The 21,801-nt window shown below is 57.7% G+C and overlaps 1 protein-coding gene across 4 annotated transcripts in view; it reads left to right on the top strand.

The window, feature by feature from the left end:
- The window catches only part of GRM4 (glutamate metabotropic receptor 4), a gene marked incomplete at both ends in the record, with an annotated part of 119,753 nt that overhangs the window by 8,427 nt on the left and 89,525 nt on the right, over nt 1-21,801 (top strand). For 2 of the 4 annotated variants that reach the window (XM_082847609.1, XM_082847608.1), the window contains one exon: nt 11,692-12,210. The exons of 1 other annotated variant lie outside the window; for it this stretch is intronic. In XM_082847609.1, coding sequence (XP_082703735.1) covers nt 11,692-12,210 — 519 coding nt within the window. Of the gene's footprint in view, nt 1-11,352; nt 12,211-21,801 lie in introns of those variants that run through there. One more of the 4 variants, XM_082847607.1, reaches the window with a different exon arrangement.

The following is a 21,801-nucleotide window of genomic DNA, read 5'->3' as shown; positions in this document are numbered from 1 at the left end:
AGAGTGGGCGTCGGGCTGAGCGGCTGCGGTCCCCTCGCCCCCTCGTGCTCCCGGCGCCCGCCCCCTCCCGCAGCCTCCCCTCTCGGCGTCTTCCTCGCTTGCTCGCTCGCTCGCTCGCTCTCCAGCGCGCTCTCAAGCTCGCTCTCCTTTTTTCCTGCTGCCGTGCGGCTGCCGCGGCGCCCCCGGGCGCCCGCATCTCAGCCGGCTGAGCTCGCAGCTCGGCTCACGTTCCACTCCCTTCCTAGCCCGGAGCCCTCGGCCAGACCCCGCACCCCGGAGCCGCCTCCTCTCTCCCTCCGGCTCGGACGTCGGGCTCCGCGGCGGACGGAGCAGGGCTGCCCGCCGCTCCCTAGCTCGCTGGCTCGCTCTCGCCGGAGCAGCAGCAGACCGCTGCGCGATTGGAGGCGGCTCGGGCCGGGCGGCCGCCTGCTCCTCCCCGCTGCGTCCCGGACTCCGGGCGGCTCCGCGCCGGGCTCGGACCGCAGCGTTCGAGCCGCCCGCCGCGGCCCGGGCTCCGGCCACCGCGAAAAGCCAGCCTCCGGCCGCCGCCTCCCTGCGCCCCCGGCGCGGGCGGGTGCGCCACCGAGTCCTCGCCGGCGCGCGGTGAGTTGTGGCCCGCGGGGAACGGGCAGAGAGGACCGTGCCCTCCGGCCTCTGGGGCGCGAGCTGCGGCGGGGACTCCAGGGCTCGGAGAGGTGGCCTTTGACGAGCTCCCGGGCTCGGGGCTGCCCAGAGGGCCGGCGGACCGGAGCTTTCGGGGCTGGAGGGCACGGGACCCGGGCTAGAGGGTCTCCCCTCGGGGCTGGGGCCGGCTGTCCCACCGCCCCGAGACAGGCAGTAGGGCAGTGGCTCGTTCGCGGGCCTGGGGGAAAGTGTCTCTGTGCCTGGGGTTGTTTCGGGTTCCCCCGACTGGGGGGTCGAGCCCGCGCTCAGGTGGGGGCGGCGGCATCAGAGCGCCCCCTCTGCGGAGAGACAGGGCGGGCGGGGGCGCGGGCCGTTCTTTGCCCCGGTTCCCCACGGTCTCCCGGCGGGAGAGCAGCGTCAGCCTCGCGCGCCTCTGCTCCTTGACCCACACCAGCCCCGCGTCCCGCTCCCGTGGCCGCCCCAGCGTCGCCTTCGTCTCCGACCGACCCCGGCGCCGGAGGCTTGCTCTCGGCGGAGGCGGGATGGGACGGCACTCCAGGGTCTGGGGTCTCCCCGCGGCCCCGGGACTTCACGGTCAGATGCTTCTCGGATATTCGGGACCGACCCTCTACGGGACCCTGATGAACCTTTGCTTCTACGTGGCCGCGGGGCGGGCAGCCGGGCCGTGTCCGTGTGTGTCCGTGTGTCCGTGTGTGTGTGTGTGTGTGTGTGTGTGTGTGTGTGTGTGTTTTGGGGGGTCCCTCCGGGGTCGGCTTTCCCCGGCGCTCAGGAGCTGAAAGCGCCCCCTCCCCGCGCGGGGGCGGGGCTGGGAGGGGGAGGCCCCGACTGCGAGAGGCGCCCCCGCACCGGGGCGGTCTGACGCTGTTTGTGCTGAAATGGGGCGGCAGTGGCGGCGGCAGGGAGTCCTGAGGCCCGAACCTAAGAGCGACCCCTCCCACAGGCCGCGAGTGACACCCCCGCCTTCAGACTTTCGGTCCTGTTTGGAGGAGGCTCCTTGTCTCTTTCCCTACTCCGGTCACCCTCCCTGCCCCTGGTGCGGGAGAAGCTGCTTTGCGGGACTGAGCTGGTCTTGCTTAATGGGGTGCCCCAAGCCGCGTGTCTATTGGAGCCGTGGTTAGTCTGTCTGCACCTCTGTCAGTCTGGCAGAAAGCCAAATGACGGTGGAGGGAGGATTGTGTGTGTGTGTGTGTGTGTGTGTGTGTGTGTGTGTGTGTCTGCCTCATAGTCCCTCCTCTCCTCCGTTCTGGGGTGAGGTTGGGGGCTGAGGGCTGGCAGGGCGGCCAGCTCTGTAAGAGTCTCCATACTGGCACCCCATTCCCACAGCCTCCCACCCCTGGGCCCGCTCATGGTGGAAGTGAAGAATGTTCTAGTTGCCGTTGCCTCTTCCCCAGGATGTGTCCTGGGTCTGCCTTGCTTTCTCCCTGGCTCCACATTGGATGCTGGGCCCCAGGCTCTGGGTGGGCACCTCTGCGCCTCAGAGGCCTCAGGGCATGAGGTGGTGGGAGAACTTCCATGAAGAGGTGAGGACTTGCAGGGGCTTTTCTGATGACCTCTCCTGACGTGGCAGAGACAATTCCCACGGAGCAGTCTGGAGGCCCCTGGGTGTGGTCATCCACCGGACAGGGCAGGGGGCTTATCTCCTCTCCTGGGCAGGCCCTGGGACTAGTGGCAAGGGCCCCCGAAGAGGCTACAGCGGGGAGTAGGGGTCAGAGCCCTTGCCCCTCTCCCTGATCCCCAAGAGGACCGCTTCCTGGAGGGCCTTCCCAGCCGCTAGTGTTCTGTCCTGGGGCTGGGGTGGGGAACCTTTGGGGATGGTGCCTCTGAGCCTCTGCTTAGCCCCGGATGGGCGTGCCTGTCCACTTGTGAAGTTGGTGACCACTGTCTTCATCTCCCCCCAACTTTTGTCATTCTAGCCCTCAACTTTCCCTTAAATGTCAACATCTTCACACCTGTCAGGGACAAAAACATCAAAAAGCTCTTCCCTCCTGAGGTCTTGCTCGCTTCTAGGGCTACCCATCCCAGGGGCATTTGCTGTGAAGAGAGATTCAGAGACGAAGAAGGCAATGCTTAACCCAAAGGAATGCTCTACCGGTGGTGGATTTTCAGGAGAGAGATGTATGGGATGTTGGGGGCGGGGCATGCAGCACATCCCATAAAATAGGTCCTGAGCTGGCAGAAGGGGAGGAGGGAGCAGGCCAGGAGTTGAGCTGCCTTCTTGGCTTCAGTGGTCCAGCACAGGCCGCTCCTCCCACCTCCCTCCTCTCTCCTCCCCCAACTTTCCTCTGTGTGGCTTCATTCTGTTGGAGGCTTGACATCTCCAGGAGGGAGCGCCTTGCACAGCGGCAGGCAGGCAGCTGAGGTAGGTGAGAGAGTCAGCGAGCAGTGTGCTGGCCAGACGGGTCGGGGGCGGGCCCAGACCAGAAGGGCTCTGCAGCCCCCACCTGCTTCCTGAGGGGTCCCCTGCCCAGCTTCCAGGATGCTTGGCCACACCCGAACCTGTTCCGCTGCAGGGGGACAGCTGGCAGGAAACGATGGCACCAGGACCATGGGCTTCTGAGCTCTATAATTACAGCCACTAGATACATCCTCTCCCCTAGACAAGTGTGGGGCCGGCAGCCCCTAATTACCACTGACCCCAAGACATCTGCCCACCCCTGCTGTCCTCCTCTGCTCAGTCTAGCACCCCATTTTCCAATGGGCAGGCCCCACTGGCAGCCTGGGTAGCTGGGCCCGCCAGCTGCTGGATGGGAAGTTATCTCACTTCTGCAGAGTGAGGCCGCCTTTGCCACCTGGAGTAGGCGCGGGGGAGCTGGCATCTGGGCTCTGGCCCTGCTCACTGGGGCTGGCAGAGCTGCTGGCTGCCCAGGCCAACCTGAGGGAGGAGGCTGAGGGGCTTCCCCTGGTGGGCAGCGGGCCCGAGTGGAGGGCACCAGCTTTCTGGTCCTTTCCCCCACCCCCCAGCCTGGTGCCGGCTCCTGGAAAGAGCAGGGAGGGCTTGTTTCCATGTCCACTCTGCCCTAGTTAGCAGGGGAGTATCAAAAATTAATCTCAAGATCTCACTGCCTTTGGCCCTTGCCGGAGTGCAGGCTGCCTCTTCTCTGGCTCCGGGGAGCTCTGTTTCTTTCCTGGCTGTGCAGCTTCTGGCCTCCCTCTGTCCTCTGCTCTGCTTCTCTTCCACTGTCTCCCTGCTGCCTCTCAGCCCAACCCCAGGCATGTAGCTTTGCCTTCCCAGCGGGCTTCTGCTCCCCGCCAGTCCTGGAGTCAAGCTCTGGGGGCTTCTGCCTCAGTACCGCCCCCCCTTCTGCTCCCCCAACCTCTCTTTCCCTGCCTGAGCTTTGCTCCTGAAAGGGAGGCTTATAATGGGAACTCGCTCAGGAAAGATGAAGCCAGCCCTGCCCCCCAGCCCCCCAGCCCACAGGGCAGAGAGAGTCTCTAGCCGCCTGTCCAAGTTTCTCTTGGCTCCTTGGAAAAACGAGCACCACAAGGATAGCAAAAATCCCCCTTAAATGAAAGCTGATGACTCCCGTCGAAATGTTTTATAATTAACCTCACCGTTTAGCAGTCTCGTGGCAGCAGTGAGGCATAAATATATGTGTACACACGTATATTAAATAAATTGGGGAATGCGGTGCATAATGCCATTATCTGGACCCCATTCAATTAAGGTAGATATTATCTGCAGTAATTGGGAAATGCCAGCCCATAATGACAGCCCGTGCCATTTCGGCTCGAGCCATGCTGACGAGCAAGCTGTAGTCTCCCTAAGCCTCCCTCTTCTCCTGGAGAAAGCCCTGGCCGCCCGGGGGCTGTGATGACGCCCTGGGGAGCTCAGCTGGCTGGCGGTCCCAGGCTGGGCCACCTGCATCGGGACCAGGAGGTTTGAGTCCTCCCTGGGTCCCCCACACTCAACCCTCCCAGCCATCCCTCTGTCCCTCAGGGGGACAGACTAGTCTCTGGACCCGTGTTCTGGCTGGGCTATGACTTCTAGTAACACTTCATTGCTACAGGGTTATTTTTAGATTTGAATATAGAAATAAAGATTGGGGACTTGACCTGGATTCTTAAGTTTTTGGCCGGTGATCGCTTCTCAGATGTCACGGCCCCTTCTTTGTGCCTGGCCTCAGGGTGCCTTAGGGTGGGAAGTCTCCCCCACAGCTGTGGTTCTGTTCGTGGCTGTGCAAGGCAGTAGGGTTTGGACATGGACTCCCTAAGCCAGTGGGCCCCAGGTTTCCAGGGCACTGCTGGGGTTCAGTGGGGGGGACAGGAAGAAGGAGGAGAGAGGAAGAAACAGCATTAGCAGGAAGCCCACATTAGCAACAGCTGCAAACAAAGGCACTTGCCCGCTTGGATGTTGTGCTGGAAAACTGGATGGTCCTGGCAAGTGGGGGTGGGGTGAGTTGGGGCCAGAAGGAGAGGCCTGGGGGTCTGCATGGGGGCTGCTGGTTGGAGGAGACCTTGAGCAAGTGTGAGCTTGGTGGCTGGCCCCCTGGCTCTGGGAGAAGGGGAAGGTCAAGGCTGGGCATTTTCTGAGCTGAATTGGTGGGACCCAGTGCCAATGAGATGTGCTTTCTTTGCCTTGCAACTGATGGGAGCTGCTGTGGCCTTAGCAGGTGGCTGCCTTTGAGCCTCTGGTTTCTCTAGTCCCGAGTCCCTGACTGCTGTGCTCACAGTGGGCCCTCCTTTCTCCATCCACACCATGGCCCACAAGGTCCTGCTTGATCTTATGCTTAGAGCCCGCTCTGACCTCCTCTCCTGCCTCTCTCCCTTCCCACTGCCCTCCAGTCATGCTGACCTCCTTGCTGTTCCTTGAACAATGAATGCTAATCATATGCTCACCCCAGGGCCTTTGCACTTGCTGTTCTCTCTACCTGGGATGTTTTTCTCCCAGATATATGGCTCGTGCCTTTACTGTTTTTAATCTCTGCTCTAATGCCACCTCCTCTGAGAAGCCTTCCCTGACTATCTTTTTCTGAAAAAGCTCCTCTGGGTCATTCCCTTTTTCCTTACCTGCCTTGTGCGTCTTCATAGCCCCTTGATCCCCTGAAGTGCCACCCATCTGTGTGTAGATGTATTTATTGTCTCTCCTGTGCCACTCCCCCACTGGGATGTTGGCTTCCCAGGGCAGGTGTTTGTGTCTGTTTTCACTTCCGGCGTTTCCCCAGTGCTCAGAACAGAGTCGGGCACACAGCAGGAGCTCAGCACGTATTCGGATGCCACATTGAATAACCGAATGGTCATGGATTATATTCCATGCCTGCCCACACAAGAGGGTTGTAAGAATTCAGGGCAAGGTCTGAGTCCCACTCCGGGAACCTGGAATGCTGCTGCAGACCCCCACTCCCTGCCCTGGGCTCCACACTGGTGAGGGTGGTGCTGTGCTGGCTCTGGGCAGGGACCTGGCTTTGTCTGGTTGTTGATTGAGAATTTCCTGCATTCTGAGCCTTGGGCTGGGCACTGGGACACCGAGATGAGGGCGGTGCTGTGCACCCAGGCCCTTAACGTGCTCCGAGGCTTATCAGTGCCCAATAACAACACACAGAGAGAGGCTTTATGGCACTGACTGTGGAGGAAGGAGATAACAGGAACTAGAATCATCAGGGCAGGCTTCCTGGAAGAAGAAGTATCTCAGTTGCTCACTTGAAGGGTAAGCCTCACAGGGGGAGGCTGGAGGGAATCCAAGGGTCAGGGAAGCATGGGCAACTGGTTTGTTTCCCCCTTCTTAGTTTCCGTTGGCATGAAGCTCAGGAATTATGTCCTCCATCCCTTCCTTCGTTCCTTCCACACGCATTTCTCAGTACCCACCGCATGCCCAGCACAGAGCCAGTCACTTCTGAACCAGGCCCTTGTTTTGGAACAGGGAGAGGATGGCTTTTGAAGTGAGGTCTGGGTTTCTGAACTTGAGAGGTTCCTGATCAGGCCAGGGAGCTGGAACAGCTCAGGGAATTGAAGGGAAGGGGGCATGGGGTCCAGACCCCCACTCTTCCCTCCTTCTTGCTCTTAGAACATGGCTTGGGCTGGGTCAGTGCCTGGAGCAGGGCTACTCTTCCTATTATCCTAGAACTAGATTACCTGGGAGAGAAGGGTGGAAAGACCCCAGGGATCATTCAGTCACTTCCACAGACCCTAGTGGGGGATGCCAGGCACCGTGCAAGCTGGGATGCAGAGATATCAAGATGAGGATGACATGATCCCCTCAGGTTGTGGTCCAGGTGGGGAGAGGGTTGTGCTGCCGGGGTTTGAGGGAGATAATTGGTCACCCCCTTTCCTTAGGGACCCAAATCATACAGGTGGAGGTTTGTTGCTGGTGCAGCGGGGGTGGAGCGGGCTTCTGATGACCTGCTTCCTGGGTTAGGCTTTGTCCATTTCAAAGGAGACTGTCTAGCAAACCTCACCTCTGCCCAGCCAGCGCAAGTCCCCAGGGGTCAGGAGAGAGGGGGGCCTTAGAGGTGACCTGCAGTCCCAAGGGGGTGGGGGTGGTGTAGGAAAGGAGGGAAGAGGCCTCAGGTTCTCCCTCACTGTCCCCTTTGTGGAGTGGAGCTGCCAGCCCCTCCTTCCGTGGAAATGTGAGATGTGGGCGATGAGGCGTCTGAACAGCTCAGGGGGTTCAAACCCCACTCCACTCCTCCATTCACAATCCCTGAGTTCTCCCAGCACCTGGGCTGGGCTGGGCCCAGCAGAGGTCAAGGTGAAGAGAGCTGAAGTAGGTGCTGGAGGAAACCGGGGCAGGCAGAGGGGGAGGGCCACCATAGGTCTGGAGGCCTGGCTCAGGAATGTGAGGAGGGTGTGCTGGGGACCCCAGGCAGGCGGGGAGTCCTTTCTGGACCTGGCTTTCCTCGTTCCACCCGCTCAGCCCTAGGGGCTGGCCTCCTGGCCTGCAGAGGAGCCAGGAGGCTGAGCGTCCCCTCGGAGGGCTGGAGGGGGGACTGAGCCGCTCTGGTTGTGGCCCCCACCCCTGGAAGCAAAGCGCAGGGTCCCTCCCTCCGACTCTGCCCTTTATTTCGTGTTTGGGAGAATTCTATTTCTTTAGCTTTTGGAGAAGAAAAAGCAGCTCAGTGAAAACTAAATTGGAGCTTATTAAGTCACAGTAGCTCTCTTCTGGTTGTTGTTTTGTGGTTTGCGGTTCTTTATGGCCCAGGCCCTGGCTGGAGAGGGAAGGGTTGAGGTCAGGCAGGAGAAAAGCCTGGAATCCTGCTTGTTAAGACTCGGAAGGGGTCACTGAGATAGGTTTGGCCAGTTCCTCGGGGCGTCTGAGAGACCCTCAGGTGGTGGGGCCGGCTGGGCTAAGGGAGGGGTGAACTGCAGCTCTCCCCCCAGCCTCCCCTCCCCCATCCCCTTTCACTGAGGAGAATGTTCTGGAAAATGCCATTGGCCAGTGAACTATTGCTCTACCCTGTGCTCCTCATCCCTTCCTGCCTAGTTCTGTCCTCCCTGGAGAAAGGATCTAGCAGGGACAGCAGAGGGAAGTGAGTAAGGGGCTGAGGAGGGAGGTGGGAAAGGGAGACTGAGGACGGGAGAGGAGACCCATCTGGGGCTGGGTGGCCATCCTGGTGATTTCACCTCGGGCGGGACCCGCCCTAACTGTCCCAGTTTGAGCTTTCCTGGCTGTTTTGGACCTGGGGGAGTGGTCTGAGGGCTCCCAGCGCCCCCCCCAGCTCCCCCCTCCCCTGCAAGTGGAGGTGCCCCGTGCGGGAGGGAGGATCAGCGGGCTCCCCCTGTCTGCCCCACCCCCAGCCTCTGCTCTCCTGGCTCCTTTCACTCCCAGGTATTTTTACTTTTCCCTGGTGCCTGTTATGCGGATCAAAGGAAGGAGGGGAGGTTGAAAGAGGCGGTGATTTGCCCAGCTCTTGGAGAAGCTCGGAAAAGGCAGGCCTGGTAGGTCTAAGGGCTGGAGGGGACTCGCTGCAGGCAGGCTGGGACCCAGTCCAATGAGAGAGGCCTTGCTGGTGTCTGAGCAGCTTGGGGCAGGGCCCGGGGCCTTGCGGTCGTGATTCTCATCTTGCAAGTATTTGCCTTTCTCCTCACTGAGGCCTCCTTCCCCTGTGTGGCCTCTGTCCTTCCCCTGCCTATGGTGTGTGTGTGTCTGTGTGTGTCTGTGTGCGGGCACTGATCAGCCCAGAGGTGCTCAGGCTTCAAGAGAAGCCAGTGTTGAGCCCTCACGAAGGATCTGGAAGCCTGAGCAGGGCCTGACTGTCAGAAGCTGCTGTGCATTGGTTTCCCAGCCTGAGTCTGCCCTGTTGCAGCCTCGGCTCACCACCTTGTCCTGATGCCAGAAATCCCTCCATTTGAAATTCAAGAAAACCAAGCCTGACTTCCTAGGATGTGGGAACTGGGCAGGGCCTGAGAGACCCTCGGGGCCAGCGTGGTGGGGTGGTCAGGGCCCGGGCGGCCTGCCCAAGCTCCGTGTCCCTGGGCTGTGTCACTGTTTGACGTTTGGCGCCTCAGCTTCGTCATCTGTGTGATGGGGATAAAAATCCCACCTGGCTCATAGGGATGTGAGTGTCACCTGAGAAGCACCTGCGTGGTGGCTGGCACACAGTGCTATGTTGTCCTTCGCTGTTATTTCTCCATGGGGCACAATAGGCGTTTGGACAAGACAGTGTTTCATTGTGCGGGCTGTCTTGCCCATGCCATCTCTGACCCTGCCTGGATGCAAGCTAGTAGGTGACCCTCATCATTGTGACAACTGAAATGCTCCCACAGGGACAGGATGGCCTCCAGACTGGGTCTTATTCCAGCCCATCCATTTTACAGATGTTGAAACTGAGGACTCCCTACGGGACAGGTGTGGCCTCCAGCAGGGCAGCAGCAGGACTGCAGGGTGGTCTGAGGCTTCTGCTGTTTCTCTTCTGAATCCCCTAGAACTGGCCTCAGCAGCTAGTATCCCCCATCCCCTCACTCCCCACGGCCCCCTGGGAGAGAGATCTGATAACTCACTCACACAAAGGGGTGAGTGCTGATGAGGGGTCCACACAGGTGTAGCTGCCCCTCTCTTGTATTTTAACAGCTCTTAAGATTTCCCCAAAGCACTAACCACCAGCCCTAGGTCACTGAGTCCTGGCTTCCCACCAGCTTCCCCAGGCTCTCTCAGTGTGACTGGGGCTGGCTTTGAGTCCTCACCCGCCTTGACTTGCTGTTTGACTTGGGCAGAGTTATGTGGTCCCTCTGGGCTACTGGTTCACCTGCAGAAGGGGGCTGAGGAGAATTAAGAGCCATACTCTTGGCCTCTGAGGAGCTAAACGGAGGAGGGAGCATCCTGATGCGGGGGTAAGATGTGAGGTGAGGGTTTAGAAGAAACCCGGGAGCTGAGGCTGGATCCTGGGGTGTGCCCCCTCTCCTCCTCTACCCCTTGTGCAGACCTGGAGCAGTCAGGGCCTCTGTGGGGTGGGGGATGGGTGGTTCTGAGACCACCACTTGGTCTTGATAGAGGGACCATATTTCCAGGGACACCTCCCAACCCAAACACAAGCTCTTCTTCCAAATGGCTAGGGAAACTGAGGCACAGAACGGGTGAGCGGCTGCTGGTCTTCATTTGACAAACCCATGGGGAAGGGGGCCTTGGGGTCGCCCCCTAGCCAAGCCCTGGCTCAGCTTTCCGCCTTTCTCCCTGGGGCCTCCTGAGTCGAGGGCAGGGAGGTTGCTGGTGGTCAGGGAAGGCTGGGCCCACACAAGGAGGTCCTGGGGAAATTAGTCCAAATTAGCCATGAGAATGAGGAAGAGCTGGTACTCCCTCCTCCACCCTTGCAGATAAATATTTAATCACAACAACAATAGTAACGACCGTCATCATACTGTGCACTAGCTCAGGCCAGAACCCAAGCCCCGCTCGCAGAGGGAGGAAGTGGGGAAGAGAGAAGGAGCAAAGAGAAACTAAGAGAGAAAGACCCTTAGAGAGGGGGAGGGGAGGGAGGCCCAGCAAGAGAAAATGAGCCTCAGTTGGGTTGACCGCCCGCCCCCTCTCCCCCCTCACCCGCCGGCCGGGATGGGGCAGCTGGGGTGGAAATGGGAGGGTCCACCTAGCCCTCCCCAGTTCAGCAGGAGAACCGCAAACCCCTGGCAGCCCCAGCTTCTCCCTGGCCTTCAGGCTGAGCAGCTCTCAGCCAGACTTCTTCTCCTGGGGCCTGGTTGGCTTTCCTTGTCTCTGAGTCCTCAAGGAGCCCAAGTGTGTCTGGTTCCAGAGCTGGGAGCCAGAAAGCTGGGTTCCAGGCAGCGTTCTGCTGCTTGCCCCCTGTGTGACTCGGGTCAGGTGCTCTCCTGCTCTGGGCCTTGGTTTCCTCATCTCTGAAATGAGCTGTGCCCTGTGGGACCGGTTTCTGCCTGCTCCTTCCTGTGGGTGAGTGTCGAGAGGGGCCTCTCTTCTGCCCAAGCCTCCCAGACTGTTGCCTGGGGAGAGGGCTCTCTGAGGCCTCGGGTCTGATGGTAGTGGGCACAGGCCTTAAGAAATCTTCAGACACTACCCAATTTCTGCCTCAAATTCTCCCATTTGGACCAAAGTTGAGCAGCAGCTGGGAGGAAACCAAGCTCAGGAGATTTGTGGAGTCTTTGGCTATAACCTCCAGCATCTCCTGCTCTCAGGCTCCTGATGAGAGATCCAAATTGCTAATGTCTTCTTTGGGCTTCTCTTTGATTCTCTCTCTCTCTCTCTCTCTCTCTCTCTCTCTCTCTCTTTAAGGTTGGTAAGAGGAGAGCATTGGAGCTGTTTTCCCCTTGATGCCAAGATCTGCCAAGCTAGGAGCACTCTCCTCCTTTCACAGTCATCCACCAAGAACAGGCCTGCAGGACGTGGGGACCAAGCCCAGAGCTTTGCTGAGCCCCAGGCACTCCCTGCCATCTGGGAGCATGGCCTGTGCCCGTAACTGAGCGTTGCCTGCGGGGCGAGGAACACCAGCATGGTTCAGCCTGTTGGCTGCCATCAGCCGCCCTGCTGCTGAAGCTGCACTGGAGAGACTTGTGGGGGCTGCTCTGCCCCTGCTCCCCCAGGCTGTGGGCCAGGGGCCCACACGGCTAGGAGGGAGGCCTGCCATTCATGGGTCTCTAGGGATTTCCGAGATGCCTGGGAAGAGGGGCTGGGGCTGGTGGTGGGCCCGGCTGCTCCTTTGCCTGCTCCTCAGCCTGTCTGGGCCCTGGGTGCCTTCCTCCCTGGGGAAGCCCAAAGGCCACCCTCAAATGAATTCCATCCGCATAGATGGTGACATCACTCTGGGAGGCCTGTTCCCGGTGCACGGCCGGGGCTCAGAGGGCAAGGCCTGCGGAGAACTCAAGAAGGAAAAGGGCATCCACCGGCTGGAGGCCATGCTCTTTGCTCTAGATCGCATTAACAATGACCCGGACCTGCTGCCCAACATCACGTTGGGCGCCCGCATACTGGACACCTGCTCCAGGGACACCCATGCCCTGGAGCAGTCGCTGACCTTTGTGCAGGCGCTCATTGAGAAGGATGGCACGGAGGTCCGCTGTGGCAGCGGCGGCCCGCCCATCATCACTAAACCTGAGCGCGTGGTGGGTGTCATCGGTGCTTCAGGGAGTTCGGTCTCCATCATGGTGGCCAACATCCTTCGTCTCTTCAAGGTTAGTGCCTGCCCAGCTCCTTTCTCTTCTTCTCCTCCTGAATCCGAGGGAGAGAGTGTGTTTCCCAGCTCCCCGAGCAATATCTGAGAATTTGGGGCTGACCTGTGGTGAGGAGGGACCCAGCTCCGTGGTGCTGACCATGGTGCTGAAACAGCACCTGCTGCAGGCAGCTCCTTGATCGACTCCGCTCCTCTGCGGGGAATTCTGAACCGGGAGGGGAAAGGAAGTACTGGCGAACAACAGAAGGGAGGAGGAGATGGGCAGACAGAAATATAAAAAACCCAGACAGATGGACGAATAGAAATTTAGGTAGATAGAAAGGTAGACAGATTAAAAGATAAACATAGAATGGGAATGTGAACGTTGGAGATTGCCAGGGAGAAAAAGCAAGACTTTTGTTTTGACATTGTTTTTCAATAATTGCAATTGCCAAGAAAGACCTGTTTTTCTCCTGGGTAGCTGAGAAAGCCCCGCATGGCCCTCCCGCTCCACCTCAGGATTATAGTTAGAAGATGTGTCCTGATTTTTTGGATGAGGTGTTGGCTACCGCAGTGAACGGAGATGAGGACGGGAAAAGGCCTGGAGGAGCGGGCAGTCCCTGTTCCTGGTGCCCTTGGCCCTGAGCTTAGCCTCCCTGGCTCATTACCTTCCTTCTGCCCCTCTTCCTTGCACACCTTTCTCCCCTTCCTTCTGGAATCCCTCCCTGCCCCCTCCTTGCCGCCTCCCTTCCTCTCTTCCTGGGGCAGGAGCTGCTGATTTGCAATTCAATTGGAGCCAAGTGCTTCGCTAAGCTGCTAAAACTACTGAAAGCTACTGGGTAGAGAGAAAAACATTACAAGCATTTTACCAATAATTATGTGCCTGCTTCTCTCTGGGAGCCTCCTCGTTTGCTGTGTGTGCGTGCGTGTGTCTGTGTGTGTGTGTGTGTGTGTGTGTGTGTGAGAGAGAGAGAGAGAGAGAGAGAGACAGAGAGAGACAGAGAGACAGAGAGAGAGGGAGAGAGAAGAGGGTGAGGGAGGAAGAAGGTGGCACAAATGGAGCCTCTGGGTCCCTTCTTCACTCTGGTGTTAGATTCTTGGCCTCTGGAATTGGCCCCTTGTCTCCTCAAAGGCTCCAGAGTTAGGGAGTGGACAGAGAGAGGCTGTTTGGCCTCATGCAGGATGGGAAGCACTGAGGCTGGAGCCGTCTCTCCTGGACCCTTTCTGGAACACGTTTGCCCAATCCCATGATGCATCAGTACTTGGGGGGCATTTCTGGGGGCCGGGGTAGAAGTGGGGATGAACGGTGCGAATGTCTCTGTGTTGGCTGCGGGGGTAGGTGGAAAAGAAAGGTGGTTGAGTTGTCCTGTCACAGCAGGGGCGGGGCTGGAACTTTGCCATAGGCTGGTCTGGGCCACGTGTGCTGTGCAGTCCTTGCCTTGGGGCCTTCTTCCTGTAGTGTTGGTTTTGCTTGATGATCCAGATGAAAACATTATTTTAATTTAAAAACAAATGGATGCTTTCTGAAGGATGCAAAATCACGCTGAAGCCGGAGACTTGAAGGAGACTTTGCCTTTGTAGCGGGCAATTTGAACAACCCCTGGGGAGTAGTGTTGCTTGTGGACATTCGTTGGTGGGATGGTTGGGGAATGGGAAACTGGTCCAGTCCCTCCACCTGCCCAATTCTGCAGTGAGGAGTAGAGACCCAGAGGGGAGGGGGAGCAAGGCTCTGTGGTCCCAGGGCCTAGTGATGGCTTCGGTGAGCTGTGTCACCAATTCAGCCTGCCTTCCCTGGGCTTGGGAGGTGAGGCGACCTGGGTCATCCTGACTGAGTGGGGCACAGCCCCCCAGCCTTTGAGAAGACCAGACTACAGGTGGGGCTGCTGCAGTGTCCTTTTCTGAGCTTTGTGTTAAACACCTTGGTGAGTCTGTGTGTTTTAAAAAGTGTTTTATAAAGATGATAAAACAACGTGATTGGGCCCTTGGGGCTATGACATTGGTAAGGGTCCTTCCCCACCATGTCCCAGAGGGGAACCAGTACGCACTTTATAGGGAGGTGGAAAAGATCAAAGGAGCTGAGAGGTGTCACCAGACACATGGCCAAGGCTCTGAGAAAGGTCGCTGTCAGCATGAGGCCTTGAAGCGGGTTCTTGGAAGCCCCACACAGCAGTGGGCTGTGACTGCTGTGCTGACCTCTCCCAGGATGGGGAAGGTCGCTGGTGGGGTGAGGGGGTCTGGGGCCAAAGGGCCTCACCAGCCGAGGGCTCTTCCGCTGCCCATCTGGTCACGTATGAATGTGGCGTGGCCTGGGTTTTGTCCTGCACGGAGAGCAAGATGGGACTGGGAGGTAGAGGCCTAGGGAGGGGAGAAGGAAGGGGGACGGAAGGGGCCTGTTGGGAAAGGAAAGGGGACGGGCGGTGGGGGAGATGGGGAGAGAGGCGGAAGGAGACAGCTGGCTATGGTCCGAAGTCCCTGGGTCCCTTTTAAGAGCGTTAATGTTCCAGGCTGGCGACAAGAGGGCTCCTCAATAATTAAACTGGTAGAAATGAGAGGCTGGGCCAGAAACTGAAAAGCCATTTACAGAGACAAAAAGGTTGAACTTTGAGGAGGGAGGTCAGGTGCAGAGCTTCAGGCAGGGAAGGATGAGGGAGGGGCATCTTGGGGGCCAGGGGAGCTGCGGTGTCAGGTGTCTGTTTCAAAGGGCATCGCTGCGCCCCAGCCCCGCTCCCTGCCAAGGCTATTAGTGGGGTCTGCTGGGAACTTCCCCCAGAGGCTGTGATTACAGCTCTCTTTCCTCCGTGAGGTGGATTTCCTGTGCAAAGCTTAGAGAGGAGCTCTGGGTTTGGGGGCACGTGGGGTAATTTCCTGCCTGGAGAATGCTGATGGGGTTCTGTCAAGGCCAGGGTATGAGCAAAACTCACACCTGCCAGAGCTGGGAGGGGCCAACTTCCTGTCGTACAGTTGTGGAAACTGAGCCCTGATTAAGGGACGGGCCAGGACTGGGAGTCAGGTCCCAGCTCCCAGAACTGACTCCTTCCAGACTGCCTGCCCAAAGCAACTGGGTTGGAAGTGGGGCCTCAAACCCAGGCCTTCATTAGGGATCAGAAGCCCTGACTTCGGGAAGTTGTGGGTCTGACAGCTTATATCCTTTACTCCCCTGTTCCCACCCACTCCTTCATCTTCATTTTGGCTCCATTCTCCTAGTCAAGGGATTATTGATGGAGGTAAAGAATACTCTTCAGAGGAGAGCCTAACGCAGAGGATGTGACCTCTACAATGCTGTGTCGTGGGGACAGCCCAGGTTCTGAAGCCAGTCAGATCTGAGTTTGAATCGCTGTGCCACCAGAGTTACCTCACCATATCCACCGTATCTACTCACCATACCAGTCACTTACACCATAGTATGAACGAGTCAGTAACATCTTTTCCTGAGAGCAGTTATTGTTGGGGGGAAAAAGAGCATAGTAAGTGCCCTGGAAGGAAACAGTTTTCCAATCCTTGACCTGGAAGAGCTCAGAAGGATCCAGAAATCATTGCATTGAGTCCCTCATTAATTTTGCAGTGGAGAAAAAACAACAACAACAACAAAAACTGAGGCTTGAAGATGGGAATGTGGCCTAGCATGGTGGGTAAGAATCTGGAGACTGGAGCCAGACAGCTTTCGCCACCTTGGCAAATCGTTTAGCCTGTTTGTGCGTCGGTTTCCTCCTTTGTAAAAAGGGGATGACAGTGGTCTCCTAGGCCAGGTGTGGGAATTAAGGGTTAATGTCCAGAAAAGGCCTAGCCTGGTGCCTGGCACACAGTCAGCCTGCAGAAAGTGTCATTGCACAGCTTGTAGCTGGGCCTTAAGTCAGCATGAGAGGCTCCGTTGATGTGGAAGAGGCTGGACCGGGTGGGCAGGGACAGATGGTGACCTTTGAGGCTGATCCTGGAGAGGACCGACCATCTGCTGGGCCTCAGGTGTCTCCCTGTGGTGTGGAGACTGAGTGGCCAACTTAACTTGCAGGTAATGAGGGTTTTCTGGCCGTCACCACAGTGGGGTTTGAGCACTAAGACTGGGGTGGAGTGGAGGGAGGACAGGAAGGGGCAGGTGGGAGAGGGGATGCCAGCCAGCAGGTGGAGGGCAGGTGCCCAGCTTCCTAGGAGAGGCCGGGCCAGGGACACTGGTGGGCGACATTGGCTCTCTGTGCCACGTCAGCCTGGCCTGTGAGGGCTTGTCCCTCGCGGGGCTCTGAGTGCTGGTAACGGTTTGTGGTGCCTTTTAGAGAAAGCTGCCTGCCAGGTGCTTGGCCTGTCTGCCCCTCAGTGCCAGGCCCAGGGCTCCTGGGGAACCTCTGTGGCTCAGCTGATACCCCATGTTCTGCTTGAAAGTGTTTTCACTGCACAACCAGGAGGAACTTTCAAGAGGGTCCACCCACTCTCACACAGCCTGCCTGTCTTCCTCGAAGACAGCTCTGTGCTTGCAGCGCCCAGGCCAAGAGACTTGGTGGCATTTTTGACCTCTGCCTTTCTACCATCTGCAAGTCCTGCAGGCTCTCCTTTAGGACACGTCCTCGTGCTGGAGTCTCCTCAACCCCCACCTTGTGCGCTCTCACCCGGATGCGGCAGAAACCTCTCTCCTCTCCCTGCTTCCAGACAGGCCTTTCCACAGCCCAACCTTTGCTCAGCTAACAGAGCGATCTTGCTAAAAGCCAAATCCAACCTGCTCCCCACCCTGCTTAAACTTGTTCTTGACTTTGCATTGCTCTTAGATTAAAACGCAAACTTCCAAAATGCTTGCCAGTCTGACAGGCCCTGTGCTACCTGGTGCTCTGACCACATCGTTTTGCCTCTCCTGGGTGCACTCCATACCAGTCCTACTGTTTCCTTTATGTTCCTTGAAGACACTGTGCTGTTTGCCCACCACAGGGCCTTTGCACCTGCTGTCCCGTCTCTGTTGGAATGTTCTCCTCCTACTCCTTGAGGCTGCATCCTTCTCATTCAACCTAAAGTTTAAGTGGACTCTCTTCAGAGAAACACCCTCCATCCCCCAGTTATTCTATATTATTTTCCCATCTTCCCCTTCATGACCCTCACCACAGTTTGTAGTCATGTCCGTATTTCTTTGTTTGTTTTCATGTTTCTCTTGGCTTCCCCTCTGGGCTGCTGCCTGTTTTTGTACGGCCCATGAGCTAAGAATGGTCTCCGTGTTTTAAATGGTTGAAAAAAAATTAAAAGCAATATGTCATGACACAGGAAAATTATATGAAATTCAAATTTCAGTGTCTGTAAAGTTTTATGGGAGCGCAGCCATGCCTGTTCATTTACATATTGTCTAGCACTGCTCTTGAGCTATGCCCTTGGAATTAAGTAGATGAGACAGAGACCATCAGCTGACCCCTGCTGGCCTCTAAGTTGCGCCTGTAGGACCCCAACAGATGCCAGGTCCATGGGGGGCCCTCAGGAAATCATGGCTGAAGGGACTCATGGAGAGTGAGCCATTTGCAGCCCCCATGTCTCCCCAAACTCTGCAATGACAGCAGGGTGGCCCCCGTCTGCAGAGCCTGCATGAGCTCCTGGCTGTGGGGATAAGTGTAGGTAAGCTCACTTTACCATGGGTTCCAGCCACTGGCCACCAGTGCCCACCACTTTGGTGACCCCTGGGCCACCTGTTTCCTCCTCCCAAATACCTCCAGCCCCTTGCTGACTTACGGAATTCTTTTCGCTTAATGCTTTGTTCCCCGTTAAAGGGTATCCCCGTGTCCCACTATTGGCTGTTATTAGAGATTTGTCCCAAGAAGGCTCACTCAGTGAACGTTCGGGGGTGAATGAGGGACCCTCCTGAAAAGGTCGTTGGGGTAGAATAGTCACAGCATTTACATGGCATGTATCCTGTGTCAGGGTCTGCCCCAGTCCTCACAGCAACCCCCAGGGGTAGGTGTACAGTGGTTATCCCCACTTTACAGACGGAGAACTGAGGCTCAGAGAAGCTAAGCAAATTCCTCAAGGTCACACAGCTAGTAAGTGGTGGAGCTGGGATATGAACCCAGGCTGTTTGACCCTGAATCTACCCTTTTCATCACTCTGCTCTCCTTCCTCTTGGTCATCAGATAGTCTTGGGTAAGATCTGGCCCAATACTCACTGTGTGGCCTGAGTCTCAGTTTCTGTATCTGTAAGAAGGAGTGTGATGATACTCATTAGGCAGCAGCGATAAAGTACGCAAAGCCTTTAGCGGGTGCTTAGGGGTTGCCGGTGTTACGAGAACAGGTCGGATAGACATTAAGGTGTGAGAGGGGGTCGGGGAGGAGCGGAGGAGGTGTAGGAAGTGGTCTTGCTGAGGGTGACTGTCAGGGCCTGTTCTCCTGAGGTGAGGACCACGCAGCCCTCCCTCTGCCTTTACAGCATTTCTCTTTCCCCCAAACCCTAGGTGTCCCTTTGTGGTGGGAGTCTGGGGAGGGGGCCTCAAGACCCAGGGTCAGGCCAGCATCTAAACAGAGTGGGGAGGGAGGGGAGGGGAGGGGAACAGCCCTGACCACTGAGTTGCCAATTCTCTCTGTGCTTCCGGCAAGTCCTTCCCTGTGGGTGGGGCATTGGGGTACAGGTTGCATCGCCTGGTGGTTCTCAAGCCTGGCAGCTCATCGTAGTCACCTGGGGAGCATTGGCTTCCTGGGCCTCCAGTGGCAAGGAGCCTTGGGGCTGGGTCTGTATTTGCACACCTGCTGGGAGGCTCAGCTGGCCGCTGGGTGGATGCTCTGTGTCCTCCTTGGTGTCCCGGCATTCCTGTCCCATCTGGCTTCCCCAGCGAGTGCCCCCGCCCACCCCGCAGCCCTCTCAAGCCCACTTCCTCTGATGTGTACCTTCGGGTTGCAGGACCTCTCTGAACACGGGAAGTTTGGGAGTGGAAGCAACAGGGTTTCAGCTCTGATCACTGGACTGGCAAACAGGCTCATTACTAGGAATGAAAAGGAGAGAGTGGAGGCCTTTGGGGGGCCTCTGGGTAGACTTCCTGGAGATGCCCTGGAGGGAGGCCTGGTGGGCTTCTGGAGCCTGGGTAGGGTTGACAGGGCCCCTGGGCAAGGTGTGTGACATTGTAGAGAGGCCGAGGTGGGGCTGAGCCTGGGGAAGCTCAAGGTCATGACTGCTGGTTTCTGGCTCGCTGTCCCCCACCTGGACCTTGGTTGGCCCATCTGTAAGAATCCATTCATTCGTTCACTCACCAAGTGTGTATTGAACATCTCCTCCGGGCCTCGCCCTGCTAGAGCTGTGGCCTCCAACTGGCTACACATTGGAATCAGCTGGGGAGTTTAAAATTCCTGGGTATCCGAGCCCCACCCCAGGATTTTGGATTTAATTGATGTGAGATGGGGCCTGGGCTCCCTGGGTGATACTCACGTGCAACCCCAGGTGGAGAGCCGCCACGCTAAGCAACTTTACAAAGCAGGCAACAAAGCAGATGGAGGCCTGGCCCTCGTAGGCTTCCACGTTTGTAGGGAAGGCAGGCAGTGAACAGGTAAAACACATAAACGTATAATTGTCACGGGAGAGCACTTCCTTGTAGGACAAAGCAAGGAGGTGGCTAGAAAGCCATGGTGGGTGGGGGTGCCAACTTAGGATGGTTGGAGGTGGACTTTTTGAAGGGGGACATTTGTGCATAAACTTGAGTCGAGTGAAGGAGGTCGCCCTATGAATATCTGGAGGAAGAGTTTTCCAGGTAGAGGGAACAGCAAGTGCAAAGGCCCTGGGGCAGGACTGTGCTTGGTTGCTGACTTGACCCAGGAGCTCAAGAGGGAGGACCCAGACAGCCCTGGGGCCAGGGGGAGGAGGACCAAGGGGGCTCCAAAACCCACATCTGCTCCTTCTAGCTGCAAAGGGTATTGGGGGAGGAGGGTTACCAGGATTCTGGTGACCTTGGGCAAGTCACTGGGCCTCTCAGGCCTTCAGTTTCCTCACCTGTAACATAGGTAGGTGGTTCTTGACCAGTCCTTGTGAAGCCACAGAGGTGATGGGGAGGAGATGTAAGGGTAGAGCCCATGTGAGAGGCTAGTTCTTTCTCCTGGCTCTCCCCGTGCTGGCCTCTGGCCTCCCCCTCCCAAGCCCCCTGTACCTCTTCTAACTCCTCCCCCTTCATTTCCCTGCTCCCCGCTCCCTGACCTGAGGATGAACAGAGCTGGATACAGGAGGGAGGCAGACGGGGACCCTAAGGGGCAGTAGCTTTCAGTGGTCAAAGCGTGGGCCCTGGGCCAGATGGCCTGGTTCATACCCCTGCTCTGCCATTATTACCTGGGAGGCCCCTCTCTGTGCCTCAGTTTCCTTGTCTGTAAAACTGGGGACCCTTGTAGCCCCCACCTCATAGGGCCTTGTGAGGATTACATGAGGGTTACACAGAAAGAGCTCAGGGCAGTGCCTGGCATGGGACTCGATATTGGCTGAGTGCCTGGCCATGGGGGGGCAGCCACACAGTAGGTCACTCAGATCCTGGCCCCAGATCACTGGGCCTCTCTGGACCTCACCATCTCATCTATAAAATGGGCAGAATCACATGCACCTTTCAGGATGTGGATGCAGAATAAGAATGGGAAGCAGGTGGCAGGCTGGGCGCACAGTAGGGTCAATAATATTTGTCCTCATCTCTTGCTGACAGAGTATCCAAGGGACCTTCGAGGAGGCATGTGGTCTGGGCCATGAAGGGTGGGGGGCTCTGTGGGGCGGAGGGGCAGGTTGCTGGCTTTGGGCAGAGGAATGACTCTGGTGAGTGTACCCGAGTCCCCCTGTGTGACGGTCCTGGGGTCCTCCCGACCCTCCCAGTTAGGTGTGGGGGATGGTAGGGTGATCTCCGGCTCCCCCCTTGGGGAGGGCTGAGGGTCCCCTTACCAGAAGTCTCCCATAGCTTAGGGACCTGCGCTCTGGGCCTGGCTCTGCTGCTGACTCACTGTGTGACCTTGGGTGGGTTGGCTGCCCTCTCTATGAGCCGAGGGCGTTGGATTAGGTGGGCTCTGACCCCGGTCCTTTACCTGGAGCCTTTCCTGCAGAAGGAGCGACGAGCTTACCCCTCAGGTTCAGGCTGACCACCCGTGGCCTTCCCTGATCGTGGGCCTCCCCGCCTTTGCCTGGGCCATGCCCTCCTCCTGGAATGTCCTCCTTAATGCCTGACGGGCAGAGTCGGGCTCCTCCCCCAAGCCCTGACTCAACATCCAAGACTTTCCTGACCCTCCAAGGTCTGAAATCCTGGGGTACATGGGGTTTCTCGTGTGGCATTCTTGGGTCTCCCCAGAGTTCATATGCACATTGAGGGCAGGACTGGGTTGGACCTCTCTTGGTGCCCGGCCTGGATACAGACAGAAAGACAAATCCGGGAGCCTGCCATCCTTGGGACCAGGAGTTGGATGAGGGAGCTGTGCCTGCCGCATGGGTGGGGCTCACAGGCCGCAGGGCTAAACCCACTTTACTTCCCCCTGCCAAGCCTGGTTTGAACTGTGTACTTTTCGGTTTCCCCTGAATTACTAAACTAGCATTTTTATGACCAAGACATGTTGGAAATGAAAAGGAAAATTCTGCTTTATATTCCAATTGACCTTTCCACTTGCCACCTGTTCAGGGGGCCTGGGCTGGGGCGAGGTGATGAGAGAGGGGGGG

This window comes from Leucopleurus acutus (genome assembly GCF_964270905.1).
Source record: "Leucopleurus acutus genome assembly, chromosome: 10".
Taxonomy (NCBI): domain Eukaryota; kingdom Metazoa; phylum Chordata; class Mammalia; order Artiodactyla; family Delphinidae; genus Leucopleurus; species Leucopleurus acutus.
This window is presented reverse-complemented; position numbering and strand designations above follow the sequence as displayed.